This window comes from Cebidichthys violaceus, unplaced genomic scaffold (genome assembly GCF_023349555.1).
Source record: "Cebidichthys violaceus isolate CVI_PGR_0920_01 unplaced genomic scaffold, fCebVio1.0.p SCAF_85, whole genome shotgun sequence".
NCBI lineage: Eukaryota > Metazoa > Chordata > Actinopteri > Perciformes > Stichaeidae > Cebidichthys > Cebidichthys violaceus.
Window position 1 is genome coordinate 662527 of NW_027176970.1, and position 26205 is coordinate 688731.

At 40.2% G+C, this 26205-nt stretch overlaps 2 protein-coding genes across 9 annotated transcripts; both read left to right on the plus strand.

Moving 5' to 3' along the window:
• The first annotated feature begins 953 nt into the window (after positions 1–953).
• LOC137866522 (4-galactosyl-N-acetylglucosaminide 3-alpha-L-fucosyltransferase 9-like) lies at positions 954–25726 on the plus strand. 6 transcript variants are annotated; one of them, XM_068702484.1, is made up of 3 exons: positions 21351–21841; positions 23659–23904; positions 24010–25726. In XM_068702484.1, the coding sequence occupies exons 1-3, from the start codon at positions 21732–21734 to the stop codon at positions 24770–24772; spliced, it is 1119 nt and encodes a 372-aa protein (XP_068558585.1). In that variant the 5' UTR covers positions 21351–21731; the 3' UTR covers positions 24773–25726. The 6 variants fall into 6 exon arrangements, with proteins under 6 accessions (XP_068558587.1, XP_068558586.1, XP_068558589.1 ...); XM_068702486.1 differs by lacking the exon at positions 21351–21841 and adding an exon at positions 954–1008 and having other exon boundaries at positions 23659–25726; XM_068702485.1 differs by lacking the exon at positions 21351–21841 and adding an exon at positions 11155–11192 and having other exon boundaries at positions 23659–25726.
• On the plus strand, positions 962–20365 carry LOC137866523 (4-galactosyl-N-acetylglucosaminide 3-alpha-L-fucosyltransferase 9-like). 3 transcript variants are annotated; one of them, XM_068702491.1, is made up of 2 exons: positions 962–1008; positions 18902–20365. In XM_068702491.1, exon 2 carries the CDS (start codon positions 18902–18904, stop codon positions 19982–19984), a length of 1083 nt encoding a protein of 360 aa, XP_068558592.1. In that variant the 5' UTR covers positions 962–1008; the 3' UTR covers positions 19985–20365. The 3 variants fall into 3 exon arrangements, with proteins under 3 accessions (XP_068558592.1, XP_068558591.1, XP_068558593.1); XM_068702490.1 differs by lacking the exon at positions 962–1008 and adding an exon at positions 11153–11192; XM_068702492.1 differs by lacking the exon at positions 962–1008 and adding an exon at positions 17814–17875.
• Positions 25727–26205: the final 479 nt, after the last annotated feature.

Sequence of the window (26205 nt, forward strand, 5' to 3'; positions counted from 1 at the left end):
GTGTAGAGATCATCTTCTTCCTGTTTACACCCTCACGCGCATGCCCAGTGAACATTAATGGTCACGTGATATGCGTTTTCTATGGTTGCTGTGTGGACGGAGATTGTCTTCGTTTGAAAACTCCATTTCCAAACAAAAACGGAGTAGTATGGACATGGCCTTAGTCATAGTATTGAGTTTTACACAATAACATTACGATTTAACAGGATAGACATTCCTTATTTGGTTAATCGGAACAACATTACTTAATTTCTTCTTCTCTCACAGACACAGATCTGAACAGGAAGGATACACTTCTTTATAGGGTCAACAGCAGCTGCACGCTTTCTGTCTCATCAAGAGAGACAGAGAGACCCATTACCACATCCTGACATATGCAGCAGCACTTCCTCTTTTTAACTCAATCGTTCTGAAAACACACACACCGAGTATGATCACCAGTACTTTCTGTCAACAGACCCATTATTATAATCACCTTACAGCTGTAGCTGTTAAATCACTTCATATTAATACACAATATATAAATGCATAAATTCACTATTAGATTATACTTTTATTTTAATCATATATGCTCTGTGTTCTTCGGCCTGATCTTCTTAGTCCGTACTTTTATTCCTTTAACTTTAAGGCAGCTCTTCTGGGATCTCAAACCTACTTGGCAACGTTTATGAATTCGGTATATCACAACTGGTGATTTAAGTGATTTAATATATAACCTGTGGGATTCAATGTGCAACTTGGAAGTATTCATGTTTTTAAAATACACTCTGCATCACCACGGTTCTAATAGTGTAACAGTGTAATAGTGTAACCCATTTGGCTGACTGAAACCTGTTGGACTGCTGTAACATGAGAAGCTGGCAGTGAAACTTGGAGATATGCCAAGCCACCTTGTGATACTATTGGATAAACCAATAACTGTAAACTACAGAATAGACAAAATGTTGGAGCACTTGGACTTCATCAACTGGCCCAGCCTGAGCTCCTGTTTTCCAACAAGATAACACGGTAAGAATCTATTGATTGATTGCATAATCTCTCTTTATCTCCTCCTCCTCTTTCATCCTTCAGCTCTTCTCTCCCTTATTCCTCTGCTGTGCCTATGTCCTCTGTCGTCCTTCCATTCCTCTACAGGGGTCTCTACACTGCTTTTTGTATACCCCTTCCTTTTGCGCTTTGCCTTAGTCATCAGTAGGAAGTGAAACACAACCTCTCCCGTCTTACTCTCACTCCTTGACAGAAGAAAAAGAAATGTTTAACAAAAGAAAATGCAACAGGAAATAAGCAATGAAAAATCCAAACTCATGTTTGACAGCAAAGCATTTACAGTGTGTGTGTGTGTGAGTGTGTGTGTTTGGAAACATCTGGAGCTCAGGGTTGCAATGGGTGACTAGCTCGCCATATCCCCTCCAACCGTAGCATAAAGAGGCGTGGTCACACACCATCTGGAGTCTTTGACGGTCAGAAGTGGGACTCAAAACCCTTATGGGCCACGACCGGGCATGTGTCGTGCAATGCTCTGGTTACCGAACCGTCAGGTGCAGTGTTGTTAGGTATGAAAGTACAACATGATGAACTAAACATTTTGCAAACCCCTCCCTTTTCCGCCAGCAACATGTCTAATGCCATTCGGTTTTCCCAGGCCATCAGACTGGTCTTGCCCAATTGACCATGTAACCCCTCTACCGCATCTCTAGTATAATTGACAAACCTCTGTTGGTTATAATAAATATAGTTAATCCAATCAACATTTTTATTTATTGTTGCCCACCAAAATAGTACCGATTCAAACCCTGCAGTAATTTGATTTCCCCTAGGGACCCCGATGTCATCTATGTACACAGACTGACTGAAACTGCCAGATGGCGCAGATGGCACTGACCTTTTATGGTGGTGGTCTGTTTCGAGGAGGTTACGCAGGCACAATGCATAGAATGGCATCACCAACTGTACCAAGGCACAAGTACCGCTCCACTGCTTAGGAAGTGTAGACAGAAGTCTCTTACCTCCACAGAACCACCAAGTGTCAGCCCTGGGCGTTGTCCATACCCATCAGTTGTTTAGTGTCTAGTTTGCTGCACAGGGTGAGAAATAGGGTGGTATCTTGGGTTTAACCTGTTACCACTCCGATGGCCCGTGTCATGTACACAACTGCTATGTATAGGTAGGCACTGATCCGACATATCTTTGGAAAGCTAAGATTCTTGTGATTCGATTTATGCAAACCCTTTCAAGATACAATCACAACAGCAGGTTCAATCAACGATTGTAGCTTCTCACCGAACTCACTGATGAAGCTTCATAGAAATCCACCCATCCATAATATTCCAACGAAAACAGTCTTATTACATTGCCAAAGGTCCAGACGATCCAATCCAGTAAAATATTTAATCTAAAACACATTATTACGTCCATAAATACCCACAGACAGCTGTTGCATCATTTTAAATTAGCTGGCAGATATGCCTAATTAGTTTTCGAACGTAACCTCAGTTTGCATGTCAACTTTGCCGGTCTCTCGGTCTCAGAATGGCGGCTGCACTCTGACGTTTTCATTGACACCTCATTTGACCCAATAGGAGCCGCCATGTCCTGTCTACAGCCTACAATAGCCAACGAGAGTCCGCGTTGAAGGAAAGTGTCTGCCAATCTTCTTTCGCGTAAAGCTCGAGACAATTGCAACCGATCGTTCTGATGACTCTTCGTATAGCCAACGGAATTTAAAAAATAACCAGAGACATGAAAATAAAATAACTATTATTTCTCTAGTGATCTGTGCTATAAATGTAATTTCTGTATGATTCCAATCATTTCAAGCATTTTTATAATCTAAATCTCTGAATTAGCGCATGTCCTGTTCAAACAGAGGAGACAGTGAGGTGAGGCAGCGACGAGCTGTGCCTCACCTCAGATTGCGCAATCCCTCACTAACTGGGTTGAGCGCGTGTCTTTTGCTGTCTCATTATTTGTCACCACTGTAATATTTGTAAACACTTTTATTATATGTCCTTTCTTTACATAGAATAGGTAATGTATTTCACGTCTGTGTAGAACATATTTAGTGATGCTGATCTGACAGAAACCGCAGTGAAAAAGCACAGAGAGGCAAACACTACTCTGCCTCAAAGAAGGGGGCGAGCGAGAGCCCACGGGTCGGTTTATGCTTGTTCTGTCGTTGCTCTTCTTCTACACTTCTCTTCTTTTATTTTGCTTTGACCACAAAAATGTAAGTTTCTATATCCAAGCTTAAAAATGTCTCTAAAAACAAGGAAATATGACCAAATCAACAGTAATTCAACGTCGGACAGGTAAAGTAACTTTTGATGTGTTTGTTGTTCTCTTTATATATCCTGGTTGTTACGCAGATTATTGCAGAATCTCACGATTTTCGCGGGTGGTGCCCGAGAGCGCTCCGCTTCTGAAACGCTCCCGGTGGAATCAAATATGTACCTTACCTATATGTGTGTAGATAAGCTGATATGAAAAACAACCAGTAGTCAATGTGCAAGCTGCCAATTGAATGGTGATTGAAGCTTCTGTATTGGGTTCATATATTTGTAAATCTGACTTGTGTAGTGTCAGTGCCTCACCAGCCACGAACCTCACCGCACGTCACTGAAAATAACGATGTACAGCTTCAGGGGTTAGTTTTACAGCCAGAACACGGAAGTCACTGCGTAACCGCGAGTCAGGTCCCTGCGTCTGTGCGTTAAATGCAAAGTGTGGTTTTTGGGGTTTATGGAGACTTTAGGAGAGTGAATAATAACGAAATCACTTATAGATTACTTTATATCGACATAAATAAGCTTTAGTTTGAACTATGAATACACATTATTACACAACCTTGGTATGTTACCATGATTACCATGGGTCTCCAAATGGCCTTTTTTGGAAAGTGCCTAGACATAATCTTATAAAAACATGTGTAAAATATTAATTTTCTGTGGTATTGTTATCAAATTTGAACTTGGTAAGGCTTCATGCTGTAGTCCATTGTGTTTTCCAGCTATAATCATCTGCAGGCATCTGTTTGCAAAAGAATATTCAGGTGGAAATAAAAACCTACCACTTCAGTGTGTTCAAACTTCTATTACTCAATGCCAGTAGCACTTACAGTGATTCTGAAAAAGACTTCAGAGTGTTACCTTTCAAAAGAGACCAAAACCATGCATGCACTCCAAATGGTTCAAGAACAGCTTTCAATTTACTTTGGATATGCCTTGGATAGGCGTTTTAGGCTAATTTTACTGGAGTGGTAACAGGTTAACAGGTAGCAACAGATAGTGTAGAGTGGTGCAATTGTTCTTACTAAGCAGTTGAGGAGAAAAAAACAATTGTAAGGTAGCTGCAAAAGTGAGGAAACGCATAGTTCCCCTTAAACCACAAAGTCCTGGGTGTCTGAATGGGTGCCATGGCCTAGGGGGCGGCATTATCAGGTGTGAACCAGTTTCCTTTAGTGAGACTCAATTCTGGTTTCTGCCACAAACACTCTCTAGGCCTCTGGATGTTGATGTTTTCTTTACTGGGTTTGAGACAAGTGCCCCTATTGGTACCACCTCCGTTTGTTACCAGGCTTCACCGTTTAAGAGTATTCTTTTAGAGTTACAAATGGTCTTTCTTCCTGCATTAGGCATAGCTCTATTTGTTCTAGCTCTAATATTTCTGTCTCTTCTTCCTCACTATCAGTCTGTGTCTACGTTGGTACGTCTGTGTGTGTGTGTGTGTGTGTGTGTGTGTGTGTGTGTGTGTGTGTGTGCGTGCGTGCGTGCGTGCGTGCGTGTGTGTATATGACCTGAATCAGTGGGTGCAGTCAGTCATGCCGTGTCCTGTCGTTCTCCTCCTCCAGCTCCTCCTCCGTCCCCCCTCTGCCTGCATTCTCTAGCCCAATGGCCTTCTTTTCCACAGACATAGCATTCTGTCAGATTACATGTTTGCCAACCTACTTGGTGCTTTTTAATAAACTGTATTAGGGTCGTAGGTTAATCAATAAATAGTACCTGCTCTGGTGTGTGTGGGACTCAACAGACGGCCCAGTGATCCGAGGAGACCGCCCTGAAGCCTCCGGGCTGAGGTCTGATGTTGATGGGGGAGCCGAGGCACAGGCAGAGGAGGGATAGGAGATGTGTGGATTTTGTTGTGGCTGAGGAGGAACAGGACTGTAAGACTACAGTGTCGTTGTCTGTGTTCTCAGTGTGGATACAAGCTATTTGTTCCTTCATTTTCATGTTTCTTATCATTTCTCATTTTCATACACTTAACATCTCCTTCTAAAACTTCACCGACATTGTTTTTGCTAATTTTGATTCCCATTTTTACTCTTTTTTTACTTTTTTTTGTTTTTAATTTTGCTATATATTTTTTCATTTGCTAGTTGCAGCCTTAAAGCAAAAACCAATCACATCTAATTCTGCTTGACAACAATATGCATACATTCCTTTACTTTAAACGTACAATAATTGATTTAAAAAGAGACATTCTTCCACTAGATGGTAATCTTTCTTGCTCTGGAGCTTCTGTTACACTAATGGTCTTATGGTGGATATTGACAGGCTCTGGCTGTGTGACAGGGCCCTCTTGTGGCGCCACATTGAAAACTGAAGTCATGACATGATGAAAGGAAGAGGGATCAAAATATCCTGAAACTCATTCTTTTCTCCCTTCTGTGTCCCTGAAACATTCATGCTAACAAGTAAAAAGAGGTTTCAGAGGAAAACAAGAACAGGTGGAGTGGTATTTTGGCCTTTGATGATAACGTGATTATTATGACTTTACAGTTGCATGTCAAAAGGTCAAGGTCCAGGACTTTTAGTGAAAAGATTCACTGAACACTTTCCCTTGAATCAGCTAAAAGACGGTTTCTGTAACCGCTCACAGTATTGAACATTAGCATGTTTTGAGGTCTCAGATGTCTGTAGTGGAGCTGAATCAGGTTGGCTCACGCTCTGCTTACTAAGTCATTTATCTGTCCGTCCATTAGAGACCAAGAGGGCCGCGGACCAGCTGGTGTTTAAATGTACAACCTCCTCACCGAGGATGGAGAGAGAGAGAGAGAGAGAGAGAGAGAGAGAGAGAGAGAGAGAGAGAGAAAGAGAGAGAGAGAGAGAGAGAGAGAGAGAGAGAGATCCAATTTCACTGTGACTGGAAGGAAAAAAAGAGGCCCCTGACTCTGCACTAGGACTCTCACACACTCCTCCAACTTATCTTTGTGTGTGTGTGTGTGTGTGTGTGTGTGCGAGAAGTGTGTGTGTGTGTGTGTGTGTGTGTGTGTGTGTGTGTGTGTGTGTGTTTTGCAGTCCCTGCTGTGAAGTGTTTAATAGTTAATAAGAGCCTTGTTTACTTGGCAGATGCTGCTCAAATGCTGAGAGACATACAATTTAGGAAATACAGGAAATAGATACAAAACATAGTTTGGATATTTCAACAGTGTCAACACAAAGTCTCCCTCACTTGTTTGAGAAAATATTATTGTTTTTAAAACGAAGAGGGAAAATGCTAGAAAGATGTGTGTTTCTATTCACTGCATTAACTATTTAATAGAATGAAAGATGACTTTTCCCAACACAACCTCATAATTTTAACTTAAACCCGCTATGAAAGCAGCACATATATGTCATCGCTTTTCACCAGGATTTTCTCATCTTCCCACAAACGCACAAAGTTGTCATAAAGGAAATGAATCCTCATCAATTTTCCTCAATGTTGTTTGGCTATTCAAAAAGTTTGAAGTTAATTTTTTTGTTTAGCAGCTTGTTTTGTGTCTTATCACATGACTCATATTTGTATGTGTTTTCTGCCTTTTAGTCAGCAATGGGTTAACTGGAATGTATTCATTTATTTCACTATGTGGATATCAACTTGTGACTCAAAGCACATTCCGAGTGAAGCTATCTATAACTTAATTTTCATTCCATGCAGATGGGAGGAAAACACCACAAATGCAGTAATGTAAAACAAAGTCTTTGTAGTCACATATACATATTTTAAGGTGTAGTTTCTACCCAAAAAAAAAAATATTTTTTTGATTTGTGATAAGGCTAGGTGTAATGTAATGAGCTCTTGCTTTCAGCCTGCACCTTTTCAGCCTATGACATTATTTTGTAGCTGTTTAAGCTGTTCATTTGTATTCATAACTTAAAGAACCAACGTAAAGATCAGTTCAATAGTAAACGCACTAAAACACATCAAACCACCAATGTGGTCATATAAGGATAAGGTGAGAGGCACAGCCTCATGGCACCCTGTGTGTTTGTTGAGATGGATAATACATGAAGAGGTGTTTAAAATGTAAGGGTGACAATGTGACCTCAACAAAACAATCACCTCTTACTGACAGGTGAGGCAGCTCACATCAGGGGAGAGGATGGAGGTGAGAGAGACAAATACACAAATAAAATGTGAGGAACAAAAGCATGCAGACAGACAGCAGGACATGCTAATGGACAGGCAGGTGTAGAGTTTCACTTACAGTTCAGTGTAGATACACAGTATACTCAGTCACCACTGTGTGACCAATAACTGCTGTAGTTTCTTTTAATTACAGTATCTTTTTATGAGTAATGATAATGGATGTCATGTTTATTTAATTGTATGTGCTACTGTTTTAAGAGGCTTCAATTTTGTGAACCTGTGAATATCTGACGCAGCCGCAGGAGAGAAAAAAAGCAGCTAAATGACACCTGACAAGTTACTTACTGCTGCTGATATTTCTCTCCGTTTGATTAAAACACTGAACTTTTCATGATAAATAGCATTTGCTCAGTTTACATTTGTTGTAGAAACATTTTCAGAATCAGAATAAGGTTTATTGCCAAGTAGGTAATTCAATTAATAGTGTTTGGTGCATACAATAAATATAAAGAGGAAATAAAAATGCAGGCAAAGTACTGCAAAAGTAAGGAACATAAATAGAAAATGTACAATTCAAATATGAAAACTATACATTAAAATATACGATGACAAACATTTCGTTGGTGGTGGCAAAGTATTTTCAAGATGGATTGAAGAGGTAAAGTAATTTAATATTATGAATTTATCAGGAAGTTTCACACAGTATTTGTTAAATTTACTTTCTAATGTACAGCTTGGAAGTATTAATGTTTTTTAAAAAATGCACTCTGCATCGCCATGGTTCTAATAGTGTAATCAAAAACCCATCTGGCTGACTGAAACCTGTTGGACTGCTGTAACATGATAAGCTGGCAGTGAAACTTGGGGATATGCCAATATGGGGATATGCCACCTTGTGATACTGTTGGATAAAGTTGTGTGAGTTGTGGGTGGAAGAACAAATTATGTAAATGTCATCATCCCCAACGCAACAGAGAACTAGTTTTTACAAGTCAGGACAAGCTTTGGCCTCAGACGGAGAAACTATATAAAACGGTGTTGCTCCAACACTGCCTCGGGTTACTTTACTTGAAGAATAAACTCTACTGCATTGAACTCTGACCATTTCCAGTGATTTCTTCTAACATCTTTGAGACACCAATAACTGTAAACTACAGAATATACAAAATGTTGGAGCAGTAGCTTGGACTTCATCAACTGGCCCAGCCTGAGCTCCTGTTTCAGTCAGGAACACTCTCGTCATAGATTTTAACCATGTATTGCAACAAATGGAAATACAGTTAAACTTAGCACTCCTTTAATGCCCACCGGATTAGCCAGCAGCTACCAAGCCAAAACGGGAAGCACCGAGCATCAACCCCCAAGGGTTTACAGGAATGAGCCAGAAGTACATTTTTTAAATATATTTCAACCATTTGCCATAAAAGATGAACTCTGAACTAAAACGGGGGGGAGGATCGTTTTAAGGATCGGTTTTTTCAGTTCAGACTTTTGACCCTGATCTAGCGTGGGGGCGTGGCTTCAACCGAGAGGGGCGCGTCATCATGAGTGACAACGTCACAAAGAAAGCTGAGGACCTTCCTCAACAACGTTGCCTTCAGGTAACGTGGGCACCACGAGAATTATGATTGAACACTTTCTATACACCATATTCACGTGAATGCAGAGGGGAAAAACTGTGAGCGTCAGCTATCCTGAAGGAAACTTCGGAGGGAACCAGCTACTGGTTCGATTCGTCTTTCGCCCCTATACCCAGGTCCGACGACCGATTTGCACGTCAGGACTGCTATGAGCTTCCACTAGAGTTTCCTCTGGCTTCGCCCCGCCCAGGCATAGTTCACCATCTTTCGGGTCCTATCGCACAAACTCACGCTCCACCTCCCCGACGGTGCGGGCGAGACGGGCCGGTGGTGCGACCCGACCCCACGGGGCCGGTGTTACGGTTTAACTAGGGACCCTGTTAACTGGCGACCTTCAGCCGAATGCGTCTGTTGTTGTCGTAGTTACGGCAGCTGTTGTAAATAGGCAGATAACACGTAGCTGTCCTCGTGAATGCCGCATTGATTAGTTTTGCATTACAGTGTCAAACCTTCTCATTTACAGTCTTTGGTCAAAACATACCGGATTCCACGTTGGAGAGTCTTTTGAGAAAACGAGTCCACTCGAGTTTGAAACGTCGCGTGTTGTTTGTGTTGAAACAGGAAGAGAGCACGTTGCTCTTCCTTTGAAATAATAAAGTTGGTAAAAAAAAACACATAAACGTCTTTGGAGCCTGTTTTGTTGTTTTCTCAAAAGACTCTCCAACGTGGAATCCGGTATGTTTTGACCAAAGACTGTAAATGAGAAGGTTTGACACTGTAATGCAAAACTAATCAATGCGGCATTCACGAGGACAGCTACGTGTTATCTGCCTATTTACAACAGCTGCCGTAACTACGACAACAACAGACGCATTCGGCTGAAGGTCGCCAGTTAACAGGGTCCCTAGTTAAACCGTAACATCGGGATCCCACCTCACCCGGCACGCTGGCCCTCACTTTCATTGCGCCACGGGGTTTGCAGTTGTTTCACCCTGTGACTCGCGCGTGCGCTAGACTCCTTGGTCCATGTTTCATGATGGGTCGGGTGGGTTGCCGACATCGCCGCAGACCCCTGACGCTTATCCCCGCCCTGGCGACGCGGTTGGGGCGGGCTGTCGTCAGTGCGACAGTCGCATATGAGATGTGGTTTATAGATCTCCAGCAATATGTTTGTGAATGTGTGACGAATTTGGCGACAGAGGCAGACAACAGCTGCTGCGCATGGAAGGGAAACCAGTAGGTTTAAAAACCAGTAGGGACGTAACACTGTCTCTCCCCGCAGGGCGAGCGGGCACAGCGAGCACTTAGTCCACGGCCCCGGAAAGCGGCGAGGTCTGGGCGAGGAGCGCTGAAAAGCACCTTCGCCCCGAGCCTTTCCAATCCGACCTAGTGCCGGGGTCGCGGCGCACCGCCACGGAGGATATGCGCCTGGCGAGGGTATAGCGGTCCTGAGTGCAAATCGGTCGTCCGACCCATGGGTATAGGGGCGAAAAACCAATCGAACCAGTAGCTGGTTCCCTCCGAAGTTTCCTTCAGGACAGCTGACGCTCACAGTTTTTCCCCTCTGCATTCACGTGAATATGGTGTATAGAAAGTGTTCAATCATAATTCTCGTGGTGCCCACGTTACCTGAAGGCAACGTTGTTGAGGAAGGTCCTTAGCCTTCTTTGTGATGCTGTCACTCATGATGACGCGCCCCTCTCGGTTGAAGCCACGCCCCCACGCTAGATCAGGGTCAAAAGTCTGAACTGAAAAAAACGATCTTAAAGTGAAAAAAAGATTTGAAACCAAAAAAAAAAAATGTAATCTGAAAATATAAAATCTGAAACTGAAAAATACAAGACCTCAAATATCAAAATATATATGAAAGTGAAAAATGAAAAAAATAAATGTATTAAAAAAATTCCAGAACTGAATCAAAATGACATTCAACCCAAAAAAACTTTTCATTCACTTATTTTTATTTTGAATACATTGCTGTATTTTTCAATGTTCAAGACCATAACTTGAACTTTCAGGTTCAAATAATTTTTTCAAATGATCAAAACTTTTGACCTGGAGCAGTACGGTCTGTAACAGCATAGGTGTAGAAGGAATCAGTGAGGAGGAAGTCATATTTAAATAAAACTCCTTGAAGTGACAGTGGGCTGTGATTGGTGTGTAGCTGATAGGAAGCTATCATTCAATTGGCTGGCTGTCAGCTGGTTACAACTGGGTGTGTATGACTTCCTGTTTCCTGCATGAACTAACGCTATGCTTCACACGGTAAGAATCTGTTGATTGATTGCATAATCTCTCTTTATATTTCCCTCCTTTTTCATCCTTCAGCTTTTCTCTCCCTTATTCCTCTGCTGTGCCTGTATCTGCTGTCGTCCTTCCATTCCTCTATAGGGATTTACGTTGCTTTTTGTATACCTTCCCCTCTTTTTTCTGCCAACCCAACCCTATTCCGCACACACACACACACATAGACGCACACTGATACACACCGTCCTCTCAGGTTTCAGCACTTTGCCATAGTCATCAGTAGGAAGTGAAACACGACCTCTCCCGTCTTATTCTCACTCATTGACAGAAGAAAAAGAAATGTTTAACAAAAACTATGCAACGGGAAATCAAAAGAAAACAGGAAACAGGATGTCTCGAAAACAGTGTGTGTGTGTGTGTGTGTGTGTGCACGCAAAATGCACCTAATGTATTAGAGTAAAAGTACAAAATATATCATACAGAATGGCCCCGTTCATATGCATTTCACTTTTGTAGTTGGGGGTGTTGCATGTTACTGGACTGAAGTATGACACTCTGCCAGGGGGTATATATATATATATATATATATATATATATACTGTATATATTTAGTTATTGTGTTCTCACATAACTAAGCCTATAGACGTGCAACATCAAATTACTCCAAAAGTATTACATGAGGAGCTCCCTGGTATATTATCTATATCAGAGGTCTTCAACAGGGGGTTCGTGACCCCTAGGGGGTCCGCGGATGGGGATCCGCAAAATTTTTGGTTGATTAGACCATTTTTTTGTTTTCTTCACAAACATGAATCTGTTCATTATTTTAATAGTTCAGTATTGTATGCAAGATAACATGTTTATGCATGGCAGTGGCACTAATAGGCCATCACTCATTTTTCGTTTCCACATTTATGTTTAAAATAAAAACGTCAATTTGAATAGCTTGTTTGCATGATTATCATCATGTTTCTAAATGGCAGTGGCACGGCCACCCTACTCACTGTACCTTGCACATGTTTAAAATAAAAACATGAATATATGAACCTGTGTATTACTTGAATAGCTTAGTATTGAATGCACAATAACAGGTATGTTTATACATGGCACAAGGCCTAGTTTAATATAAAACACAATTTTATACAATATATATAGTAGGGGGTCCCTGCTCCATCTCTCTATCAGTTTGGGGGTCCTTGGCCTGAAAAACGTTGAAGACCCCTGATCTATATTGTAAGGGATCCTTGGCTGAAATTTTTTTAAAAACCTCTGCTTTAATCTAACAAATTTGGAGCTTCGTCCAATTTTAGACGCTGATCATATGTTTTCTATCTGACAATATTTTGCAAAGTAATAACGATAGATGTTAGATAAATATAGTGGACAATGTTTTCCTCTGTACTAAGTTGCTGTACATACACATAGTTACATTAGTTAATAAGTTAATAATACATGACCACATAGTTCTACATGCAGATGTTGTGTTAAAAGCTGCCAGTCCTCCTAGTCTGCAGGTCATGATGGTGACAATACGAACACGGAAACGCATGTAGAACAGAGATCTGTTTTCTTAAAAAATGTGTTTGTGCACTGCCTAAGAATTAGTTGTTAGAATAGCATCTGTCTCTTTTGTGTTTTTTTACACACTGAGGAAATTTGAAACTCAAGGAAGAGGGCACACTTCCAACATGGACGACAGGGATACTATGGTAGAACAATAAACCAGTGTGAAGTCTCCCATTCAGTCCACTGAGGGAAGTGGAGTGTTGGCATCTGAGTCTCTGTCCTTTTTGTGCACAAGTTAAATTGGTGTAATCTAACAGACTGAAAGATGTAATGATCCAGCGTCAGAAAACATGGGATTAAAGCACATCAAATATTCCTTTTGGAGACTATTTAACAGCAGAAGAACTTGTCTGACCTATAGGTCAGACAAGTTTATAATGGGCCTCTGGGGACACCATAGTTCCAGGCACCTCATGCTAAATCTTCTCTTTATCCACTTAGCTGGATAGAAGTTTATACATCTTCCCTCTGCTGCCTTGATGCCAACACAATAGAAATGTGTGGGAGAGCAGGAATGGTATGTGTCATTCTTTCCCAGGAGTTTGAGCTTTCTTCTTTGTGAAGACGGTAGCCTGCTACAAAGTGCAGGAATGATTATCCGTTAAAATGACAACCTGCTCCAATGAGTCAAACAGATTTTAATAATTTCTTTCGAGCTCCTCGAGCGTCTGAGTGCAACAGGAAAGAGACATAAAAACATTATGGCTATAAAAATAGTAAATATGTTGCGGTAAAGATTCAGAGTTAGATGAGAAGACCGATACCACTGTAGTGGTCGTATTGATATTTCGTTATTCTTCACTGATTCATAACCACATCTGAAAGATGGATGGGAGCCTGTGTTATGTGTTGAGCTGAAATGAGAATAATAACAGTAAAACAATTATGATGCTTTGTCGTCTGCTCTTTTATTAACAACAGACTTCAACATTTTCAATAAAATAACTTCGTTAGTGGTTGTTACAACCACTCTCATGTCTGTATGGTTAATATATGTCTACCGCCAGCAGTCGGGTAGCTTAGCTTAGCATAAAGACTGAAATCAGGGGGAAACAGCAAGCTTGGCTACGTCCGAAGGTACAAAAATTCTCCCACCAGCACCTCTAAAGCTCACTAACTAACATGTTATATCTTGTTTGTTTAATTTGTACAAAAGTGGTGTGAAAATGACAGGCTTGCTGTTTGCAATTTTTTTGTTAAGATTAGCTAAACAAACTGTCTCCTGTCTTCAGTGAACCTTTGAGTCACTGTTATCGTCAATGAGATCCATTAGGGGGCCAAAGGATCATAAATGAAGCCCTTTTATTAACTCACTGCAGAAAAGGAATGCTGTTCTGACTGTTGGAAAATTAACAAAAAGTTCAGCTCTTTATGGTTAAAACAACAAAAATGGGGCTAAGATGCTGGAGACAGAGGAGGTGAATGGGTGTTGGTTTGAAAGGCAGTAATGGAGAGAGAGAAATTCAGTGTGTCATCAAGTCTGCCATTGATTAGAAGCTACTGTACGGTTCAGGCAACGGGCCAAAAGCTGCATCTCATCCCTGACTAATAAAAGCCCTGTTGGCCAAGTGAACAGCAACTTGCTATTGAAGCTGCTGCTATAAAACATGATTATGTAACCGTTCCAGAAACGTGACAGAGAGCCGATCGCCTGACGACTTATTCCAAAGTAGCCAGAAGAGACTTAATGCAATCTCTCATTGAGAGTTTTCTGGCAAAGGGAAATATGTTCCTGAGGTTTACGATCCATCTAGATAAACGAGTATCTGTAACAGCTCTTACTATTAGAATCTCTCCTGCTCTTGCTTTAAATCCCTGTGATGGCACATAGCATGACATAAAATCAGCCCGACACCTCTTATATCTATCATCCTCTTCGTCTAACCTGTGACTCTTCTACATCATTACAGAGTGCTGCAAGAATGTCTTTTTTAATGTCTTTAAACGGAAATTAGTTACCATTTTTGCACTTCAAGTTCCCTAGTCTAGAAAGTCACTGCTGTTTTTTTTACTGTGTTTTGGTTAGATGACTGAAATAAGGTCTGTGGTTAACACAAGCTTAACAGATTTTAACGTATGAGATCTACAATCTAAAATATGTCAGTAGATACCCCTGCCGTGAATTTTGAAGCTTTGACGTCTGAAAAAAGGCGGTTGCTAACAAGTATGAAGATTATCTTTGACACAGATTTTCCGCAATAATCCAAAATCCAGTGGAATAATCCCATTGATTTTTTGTTGAGGAAACTAGTGTGAGAAAAAATACAGCATCTCTGCAGCACTTAGATGCCTTGTTGTGTCATAAAACCAACAACAAACATACAAATCAAAGGATTTCCATTATGCATGGGCTGCTTTACATTAACAAACATGGACCAAGAAGAATCCTTCTGCAGGCATCAATGAGAGACTGAGTACATCCACACTACTCCGTTTTCGTTTGGAAACACATGTTTTGCTACGGTTACACTGAGCGTCCACACTACGCCGGCGTTTTGGAGCACCGTAAACGGAGGAGTTTAGATACGATCCGAAGCCGGATAACTTTGGAAACTCCGGGTAGCGTATTCGTGTGGACGGACGGAAACGCATACGTTTGGAAACGATGACGTAACACCCGCGATCGACTACCAGGTTAACTGACAACTGATTACAGGCATTGCTGACCTTGTTGTCTTTACTAGCAGCTGTTGTCCAGTTAAAGTCTGCATGTCTGCGGAGGAAACAGCTGTTATTGTAGCGATCGGTGAGCGGCGAGAGAGAGATCAGTGAGCAGAGAGAGAGAGAGAGAGAGAGAGACCGACCCGCAGCGCTGTAACTAACGTTAAGTCTGGAGACATAAAACGTATTAAACTTTCCATGAACTGTATCTGTTTGAGTTTATAGAGGAAGATTTGAGAGAAGATATTAAGTATCAAACACATACTTACGATCATTAAAGACTACTTTATTACTCTGGTTGCTTAGTTACAAAATACGACAATCTACTTCCTGTTTACATCAGCGCATGCCCAGTGAATGTGAAGAGTCACGTGATATTCGTTTCCAGGCGTGTAATATGGACGGAGATCACTTCGGAAACGATGGCTGAAACGCCGTGTGTATGGAGATCGTTTTCGTTTGAAAACTCCGTTTCCAAACGAAAACGGAGTAATGTGGATGTTCGTTTGACCTGTTTTACATTAAGTGGAAACAAAGATGCAAAGTACCTTGCTAACAGATTCTCACACCCTGCAAGCCAATCTGTCTTAATCCATCTGCCATTACATGCTATAGCCTACATATGTAAACAACACTAGTGTAATTTAAAGCCTTTGTTAGACCACAGCAGCTCAACAAAGCACACTGCTGTTCCAGTAAAACCTTGGAAAGTAAACGCTGTATGTCATCCATTGTCAGAGATACACTCAGTTGCCAGTTTATGAGGTAAAACCATCAAAAACGAATGTAGACAAATACAACAGTCCTGCAATAAATTAAGCAGGTTATAATGTTAAAACCGTTCCAGAGAAGTGCTGAATAAAATGTATCTAATGTGATAATTTGATCATTCATACAGGAGAAAGAGTAACAAAACAGGCATTAACCCATGTGTTCAAATAAAGCCTTGTTGGTTTTAATCTGGTGTGTCATCGCTTCTTTTTATTCTGGAGTCACCCAAAGAGTTTTTTTAAGAATCTTGAACTGGTGCTGAAAACATGAACTCCAGATGTAAACACACCCATTAAACAGTACAGCTTGTTGTAACACACAACTGGATGATTTTCTATCCTGCGGTAGCCGCTTTTACTCTGTAGCGATTCTATTGATCACTGATCAGTTAAAAACCTCACCCACACACGCACGCACGTAGAAAGCCTGAATTAGTTGATGCGTGTTTATTGGGTTGTGTTTGCCGCAGACGGTTCAAACGCTTTTATTTAAGGCTGAGAGGAATCTACCGTATGTGGGATTATTGAACTTTCTAGCTTTTCTTAGAGAGGGCTGGGAAAGGCATGCTTTTAGTGGGGATCTTTATTTAAGATACAGTGTCTCCATATACAGTATAGAGAAGATGCTAGTTTGGTAGCCCAGAAAACCCTTTGAAATTCTCTCCCGACGGATGTTTATTGTCATCGTAAAAACATACAATGAAATTAAGTTGGCGACTCATCAGTCAGCACAGCAGCAACAAGGTAAAAAATCTATAAAAACATTAAGATAAGACATTTCTGATTTTAAGCAAATTAAAATTACCCCACAGTACAGCACTGACAGAGGATGCTTTCAATCACGCTTCTGTAGAAGTTTACCAGAAGATCAGGGGGCAGGCTAGCTTGTTTTAGAGCGATGCAGGACCCTGACACATTAGCCCCACTTATTACATGGCTATTTACCAAAGACATAAATAATTTTACGCAAAATATTGATTGAAAGATGATGTATTACTTCCTCCAGAGTCAGAACTGCGTCCATAGCAACGGTCTGTTATTCATAGAAGTGAACTGTCATACAGAAACACCGTAGAATGCCGTCATTGACTAATCAGAATCAAGTATTCAACAGAACGGTCTACACATTTATCAAGTGACTACTTACAGCAAAGTGAGTGACCTTGAGAGCAACTCTCAAGGGATGAAATTATTTAAATTATTTATCACATTCGTCACTCCAAAGCATGTGTCAGAGGGTGTGTGCTCACCACAGTTCATTTTTAAAGCAGGGTTTGCTCACTGCTAAAAGCGATCCATTGTGTGGTCTTTGTGGTGTCACTGTCCCTCTAAGTCATTGCTCTTACATTGTCCACAAGTCATACAAACATTTTTTTACAATAGCAAACAATAAAGTGCATTTGATTTGTTGAAACAGCAAGTCAACTTTGTAAACATTTTGCTGCCTCTTATTTGTTTTTCTGGGCTGGGTTTTCCACATGTTTTAAATGCTCTGAATACACAACTTCAACGTCGGTTTGAAAGCTGTTTGTTCATTGATTCTGTTTGCGTGTACAACACTGTGAATATGATCACAACCTTTAGTCCACAGAAGCTTGCGTGAAGTTAAAAGTACAATAACATGTGTTAACGTGTCAAATGGCTGCCACAGTTGGCCCACTGACTACCAGACAGAGACATCTACTCCTTATACTCTGTGGAAAGGTGAGAACAGAATGTTTTATTCAGTGGAGATAATCTTAATTGAATGAGAATGTCGACTGTAATGTTGAATGTCTAAATCATTAGCATTACAAAATAATTATTTTTGGTACAATTGCAATCTACAGCTGTTGTTCTGCCTGTTGCTCACAATAATTATTAATAGCTGATGTGTTGCTTTAAGAGATTATTTTAAATGCTAAATAATTGTCAGAATTGATTTTTTGACAAGCCCCTATAGTCACAGCTTGAAAATCTTAGTTGTTTTTTTTAAAGCAATGAGTCTTTAATTTCAGAGGGCCCGACAAAACACAATTGTTTTGGCTGAAATGACAATTGTCCCTGGCAGATTTTAACAGCTCTGGCTAGCTGGCTAAAAAAAAACCTTGTGGGAGGGGCTGCTCTGTTTTTCACCATTCACCAAATGTTTTGTTAAATCATATCGTCAATATCCTGGATAATGTAATGCACCTGTAGCTTTATGTTTATGGACACCAGTTGTAAATATTTCACCTTTCTCTCTGAGAAATTATGTTTTATTTGTAATTTTAACATGGCAGACGAGTCTTAATTAAAACTACAACACCCATAAGCCAGAGGCAGAAGCGTGAATCAGAATGAATTAAAAATGCTTTGCTGTTGCCACAAAACGTGGTGTTATAATTGCTGTATTCCTGCAAAATGAACACAGAAATTAAAAATGAACAGATTTACGCAGTTTTTCAACACTGTAATCTTTAGCTCCCGCCCGTCGTTAGCAAAGCATGTGAAAAAATTGTAAGCGGTGATTGGACTTTTCATGTTGAAATGCACAATAGGAGTTGTAGTAAACGTTAAGTTCAACGTATCCTCATATAACGGTTTGCATGATATAGTCCCCCCCCCCCCCCCCCCCCCCCCCCCCCACCGTGTGAGCTTTTGAGGTCTTTATACTTCCTGCTTATACTACCTTCAATTTCAATTTAACTCTATTTGTTGCAACTCCTGAGGAAGTTATCTAAGTGTATGCTTCACTCTCTACTTCCACAGATGACGACACCAGCTTCCAAGAAAACATTGTACTTATCAATAATAACTGCTATCTGCCTCATCGGCTCTATTCTGGCATTTTTTCTGTATTCTGAGCCTCCATCTCCTGTTTGCCCCCCTACATTAGCTCATGAGGGAAATCGTCAAGGCATGGACCCAAATGGAAAGCCCATTGTCCTGCTGTGGTTCTGGCCTCTCGGTGTGAAGTTTGATTTCAAAATCTGCTTTACTTACTTCAACATTGATAGTTGTGTTCTGACAGATAATAGAGCGCTCTACAGCAAAGCACAGGGAGTGATCTTCTTCCACAAAGACATAAACTGGCATTTGCAAAACATGCCGCGGGAGCCACGTCCAGCTTTTCAGAAGTGGATTTGGTTCCATGTGGAATCGCCGAAGAACACAGGGAAGATACCGGGTCTGGAACACTTGTTCAACTTAACGCTGAGCTACAGAAGAGATGCTGACATCACCGTGAGGAATGAGCTCACGATCAGAAAGACAGAAATGAAAGATGACTTTGTCCTGCCCATGAAAGACAAACTAGTGTGCTGGATCGTCAGTAACCACAGCCCCACAACTGGAACAGCTGTGAGAGAACAATATTACCGTGAACTATCCAAACACATTAAGATCCACGTCTTTGGTAAGGCCTATGGAGGGCAACATTTGAGTTATGAGGACCATTACTCAACCATTGCCAGCTGTAAGTTTTACCTCTCATTCGAGAACTCGATCCACAGAGACTACATCACAGAGAAGGTTAACGGGCCCCTCGTGGCGGGGACGGTCCCTGTAGTTTTGGGTCCGCCAAGAGAAAACTACGAACAGTTCCTTCCTGCCGACGCCTTCATCCACATAAATGATTTCCCTGATGCAAAGTCCCTGGCAGACTTTCTACTGGACATGAAGGATGAGGCGTACGCACGTTACTTTGAGTGGAGGAAGTTCTACACAGCTGCTCCTCATCTGCAGTCAACCAACAATGAATTCATTCACCCTGTCTGCCTTGCCTGCGACCACATGTCAAGAGACAAAGATTTCAGTGTAGTTCATGACCTCTATGACTGGTACTTTACATGAAAACGTCAATGAGAACGTCCTTTGATAGTGGCTCACACATGAGAACCAACTAGACTGTCTACAAATAATAATAGCCCAGCACATAACCCTGTTTTTACTACTTTCTACAGGCTAAATAAACAAGATATAACATGTTAATTGGTGAGCTTTAGAGATGCTGGTAGGCTGATTTTGTTTAACATTGTTAATGTATCAATTTTGATAATCTCCTTTAAACTCTTAGTTTCTCTACCCCATCATGTAATCATCAATGCAAGGTGACCAATGATTTGTTTTACTCAATAATTTTAACTATCTAATTAATTAGCTACTTTTTCTTCCAAAAGCTGACAATAAAGTGCATTTGACTTCTTGAACCAGCAAGTCAACTTTGTAAACTTTTTTTTTTTGCTGCCTCTTATTTGTTTTTCTGGGCTGGGTTTTCCACATGTTTTAAATGCTCTGAATACACAGCGTCAACGTCGGTTTGAAAGCTGTTTGTTCATTGATTCTGTTTGCGTGTACGTCACTGTGAATATGATCACAACCTTTAGTCCACAGAAGCTTGCGTGAAGTTAAAAGTACAATAACATGTGTGTTAACGTGTCAAACGGCTGCCACAGTTGGCCCACTGACTACCAGAAAGAAACATCTACTCCTTATACTCTGTGGAAAGGTGAGAACAGAATGTTTATTCAGTGGAGATAATCTTAACTGAATGAGAATGTCGACTGTAATGTTGAATGTCTAAATCTTTAGCATTACAAAATAATTATTTTTGGGACAATAACAATACACAGCTGTTGTTCTGCCTGTTGCTCACAACAATGATTAATAGCTGATGTGTTGCTTTAAGAGATTATTTTAAATGCTAAATAATTGTCAGAACTGATTGTTTGACAAGCCCCTATAGTCACAGCTTGAAATTCTTTGTGTTTTTTTAAACAAGTTATAACATGTTAATTAATAATTAAGGAATGCCAATCAGGTGTGAAAGCATTGATGTACTGTCTGTCCTGCCTGCTTGTTTTGCCTATATGTGCATTTGTCTTGTTCAGCGTTGCTATCTTCCAAGTTTGATGTGTGTCATGTGTCTCAGTGTTATATATGTGCTTGTACTGTAGGTGGGTTTGTTCTGCTCTGCTCTAGTGTCGTACACTTTTCTTTTGCTTATATGTGTATTAGTTTTGTCTATACGTTACTGTCTATCTATGAATTTTAATTCCATTTTATTTGAAATTTTGTCATTTTTAGGCAGCCTTCGAACATCTGGCCGGGGACAGCAGATGAAAACTAGCCTCTCTGGCTAACTCTGGCTCACCTACAGTTTCGCTGTTGATTGGTGTGCATTGTCCCTGCAAAATAAATAAACAAATAAAATAAATAAATAAAATAAATAAAATAATTGGTGAGCTTTAGAGGTGCTGGTAGGCTGATTTTGTTAATGTTATTAATGTATCAATTTTGATAATCTCCTTTAAACTCTGAGTTTCTCAACCCTGTCATGTAATTACATTACATTACAGTCATTTAGCAGACGCTTTTATCCAAACCGACTTACAATTCACTATCTATCTACACATCGTAGGCACAGGGAGCAATTTTGGGGTTAAGTGTCTTGCTCAAGGACACATTGACATGAGACTAGTGGAGCAGGAGCCGGGGATCGAACCACCGACCCTCTAATTGAAAGGCTCTCCACTTAGCCACGGTCACCCGTAATGTAATCATCGATGCAAAACGCATTGCAAGTAAATATTTAACTTTGATGAAAATAAATTATTTTAAAGTCAAACCTGACCTGTGCTGCTGTGAAGCTTCAGTCTGGGTCCTGCAGAATATCTACACACTCACCATCAGCTCTAAAGGGACAAGCAAGTATTTTGACCAAATTTTCCACCTGCTTTACATTTTTTATTTGAGGGACAGTTGGCAGTAAAATTATGCTGATTTGGATCCAAACAAACTTGTGAATTGTAGAACCATCCAATTGTCTTCACATGCTACATGTAGTTTATCAGCTGTGGGTAGTGACGACTTAAATGTACTCTGTTTAATGAAGGGTACTCTAGTAAATTTAACTTATCAGAGTACTTTTAATGCAACATACTTTTTACTCTTACTCAAGCAGATTTTTAGAGTAAAAATATTACGTTTGCTCTTTTACATTTGTTTACATTTATCTCGTTACTTTAAAAAAAAAAAAAAAATTATTTACTATTTAATATTTCCATGATCTGTTAAGAGGCAGTTGGTGAGCTCGTCCCCTCCACCGCTGACTCCGTGCTATGGAGGTCCATTATGGGAGACTAGTTGGTCTCAGGTCTGCTGGCACTCTGTTGACCACGGCTCACATGACTCTGTTCAAATCAACATGACTGAAGCTGCAACAACATGGCTGGCATTTTCCAGGCGTTGTTAGACCACCCAGTGAACCACCCCATACATTAACGTCATAGCTTTCAAATAGCGCTACAGCAGCAGCACATATTTACAGAACAATTAACAGCGCGCACTGCGGTTGTTAACGCTGGTCTGAAGTCAGTCAGAGAAGAGAATCAGAGAACTGTGCCGACAGCCAGTGAGTCTGTTGTGTTAATGCTAATACATTTAAATACATATACACATAATATAGCATGCTTCAAAACTACTTCTACTACTGCTTTCTGTCGTAATGTAAATATTAAAATGGTGCAAGCCATGTGCATTTAAGGTAACTAGTCATGTTCATTGATGTAGCCTGATGAAGAGAAACTGAAAGGTAGAGACCAAATTATGCACTCAAAAAATTGCTGTTATTTCATGTTTACTGACCGTTAGGCGCTTATGTTTCAACCAAATAGATGGTCTTCCTCAGGTCAAAGTGATAATATGAACACACCTGTATTTAATAGACAGTCAATGATGAAACATCATAGCATAATCTCCTAATTAGCCTGAATGAGTCATCTGAAATCAGACATTTTAAGAAAGATAAGAGACTAAATTGTCCACTTCTCTAATCTTATTGTCTTTTCTTGGATGTTATCTGTGTCTGTCTGTGATGTGAACTGGGACTTAAAACATCTAAACTGGAATGATGAAAGTTTACGGACACTGCAACATGTTGGCACTTTTTATATCTACTTTTTGACACAACAAAAATATGGTCTATTTTGTATGTGGTTTGCTGATTTATTTGCCCCCTAACCTATAATATAAAGTAAATGTAATTTAAGAACTATCTTTATCTGTTGATGTACTTAATACAGTATAATATTAACGTAATATTTAGTGATCATACTTGAGAAATATTGTCTAGTGTACATGTGGCAGGTAATCCAATCAGGAGATGATGACTTGTCATTTCATCATGAATAAATGCAGCTGTATGTTAACTTCTTTGACTTTACCTGAGGAATTCATCCCAGTACACTAGTGTGTCAGTGTTTTAGGATTATTATTATTTCTGAAGTTACTTGCTACTCAAGTATTTTTTTTTCAGTAAATACTTTTATACTCTCACGGTATTATTTTGATGACTATATGTTTTTCAAAGCAACAGTACATTTACTCGAGTACATTCTTAAATGACTTACTGCTTCTGATTTACCCGTTTCGACTTTAAACTCTGTTACTCTCTTACTACTTTGAGAATTTAACAAATGACTGTGAATATATTGCCAATGATTATGACAATTCCTCTCTCCTTGCAGGTTTAATATGGCCTCTCTTTTTTCTGTTTCACGAGCCTCCCTGAAAGGGATTCTCCTGCTGGCTGGAATCATAGTCCTGGTTTTGATGTTTTGTCTGTCATCGCCATCTCCAAATTGCCATCCTCCCCCGGCTCAGTCAGGGCGGCTGACAAAGCAGGCAAATTTTTCCAACACGATGACAGTGGCAGTGAAACAACAGACAGACAAGCCTTTAATGCTGCTCTGGTTTTGGCCTGAAAACAAAAGGTTTGATCTTCAAGACTGTAAGACGCTTTTCAAAATCGACGGCTGCACCCTCACAGATGATAGATCTTTATACTCCAGAGCTCATGAAGTTTTGGTGTTTCACAGAGCTATCCAGGATGACCTCTCCAACCTTCCCACCTCTCCTAGAGCCAGGATTCAGAGGTGGATCTGGTTCAACACAGACTTGCCTAACAACACGCGCAGGATAGAAGGCATTCAAGGCCTTTTTAACTTAACCTTGAGCTACAGGAAGGATGCAGATATCCACGTTCGCTGGCGACCTACTCTCAAGAAGAATTCAGGTGAAGATTTTGTTCTTCCCAAGAAGGAACGATTGCTTTGTTGGATTGTGGATAGCAACGACCTCCACACAAAATCAGGGGAGGGATACAGCTATTACAGAGAGCTTATAAAACACATCAAGGTGGAGGTTTTTCACAGCTCCTCTACCAACGGCGAGAACTATTTCCTGACTATCAGCAGCTGCAAATTCTACCTTTCCTTTGAGAAGTCAATTCACAGAGATTACATTACAGAAACGTTTAATGGACCTCTTGCGGTCGGCACTGTGCCAATAGTTTTGGGCCCACCGAGAAAGAACTATGAGGATTTTGCCCCAGGTACTTCCTTCATACATGTAAACGACTTTCCTGATGCCTTAGCACTGGCTCAGTTCCTCCTGGGGCTGGATAAGGATAATGAGGCTTATATGAGATACTTTAATTGGCGGCAATTCTTTACTGTGAGGCGTCATCTTACTGAGGAGAAGCATGAGTTTGCACACGCTATCTGCCAGGCCTGTCGTCACGTTGGCTTGTACAAGGAGTACAGAGTTGTACCTGATCTGTACAAGTGGTTGTTATTGTAATGCTGTTATTGATGCACTGTTCCTCTGAACTGGTTAAAAACACAAATAGAATCTGTTCAGAGAAATACTTGTCATCTATAAAGTAGTAGTAGTAGTAGTAGTAGTAGTGTTTTATTCAGCCATCACACACAACACAATAAATAAAGCCTATATACAATATAGTAAACAAAAGGCATAGGCAGAAGCATATTGCTTATATATGCCTATCCTACATTCTTATCAATTAAGTTACCCTCAAAAAAATGTAAATCTTTGCAACTTTTGGCTCCGCTCATTGTTAAAAGTATTTACAGGTCTCTGTAAAAAGTCAATCAGAAAGCTGCAGCTGATTCAGAACGCTGCAGCTTGAGTCCTCACTAAGACCAAGAAAGTGGATCACATCACTCCAGTTCTGAGGTCTTTGCACTGGCTTCCTGTCCAACAAAGAATTGACTTTAAAATCCTGCTGTTGGTTTATAAAGCACTGAATGGTTTAGGGCCCAAATACATTTCTGATCTGCTGCTACCTTATGAACCATCCCGACCCCTTAGGTCATCTGGGACCGGTCTACTTTCTGTTCTCAGGGTCAGAACTAAACATGAAGATGCAGCATTCAGTTTTTCTGCTCCACATATCTGGAACAAAGTCCCAGAAAGCTGCAGGTCTGCTGAGACCCTCAGCTCCTTTAAATCAAGACTGAAGACTTTTCTGTTTGCTGCTGCCTTTGATTGAACCACATTCAAGGATATTAATCAATTTCCTGCATTTCTGCATTTTACTACTGTATTTTATTTTCTTACACTGCTTTTTAGTGTTTTAATGACTGTTTTTATTGTTTCAATGAATGTGCTTAATTGTTTTTAAATCTCCTTTCTTTTGCATTATGTTTTGATGCTTTTAATGGTTTTATGTGAAGCACTTTGAATTACCTTGTTGTTGAAATGTGCTAAACAAATAAACTTGCCTTGCCTTGCCTCCAGAGCTTTTCATGACAAAGAAAACAGCCCTGCGTTTATTTTTGTTCATTCAGATAATCCAACAGGGCTATAAAAATTGTTTATTTAGCTCAAAAAGTGTAAGAGACTTTTCTCAGCCCATAAAGTAGCACATAATCCTTTAGTTTACCTCAAAACATCCAAATCACAATATTTGGACGATTGGTGTGGTAGATGACACCTATAAATGTTAATTTGGTTAATCAACAACAGAAAAAAATATATCTTGATTTTACAAACATTCGTCATGTTATGTACTATATATGTTACACCTGGTGATATAATACACCTACCTTAATTCAGATGTTTTAATGTTGTCATACAATAACCTAAACCAATTTGTTCCTTAAAGGAAACTTATAGGGAATATAAAACAGACTAAATGGACCACATGGAATACATTTCGGAAAGTATTTCTAAATACTACCCCCTAGAGGCAAAGATCTGAAATGTTACGT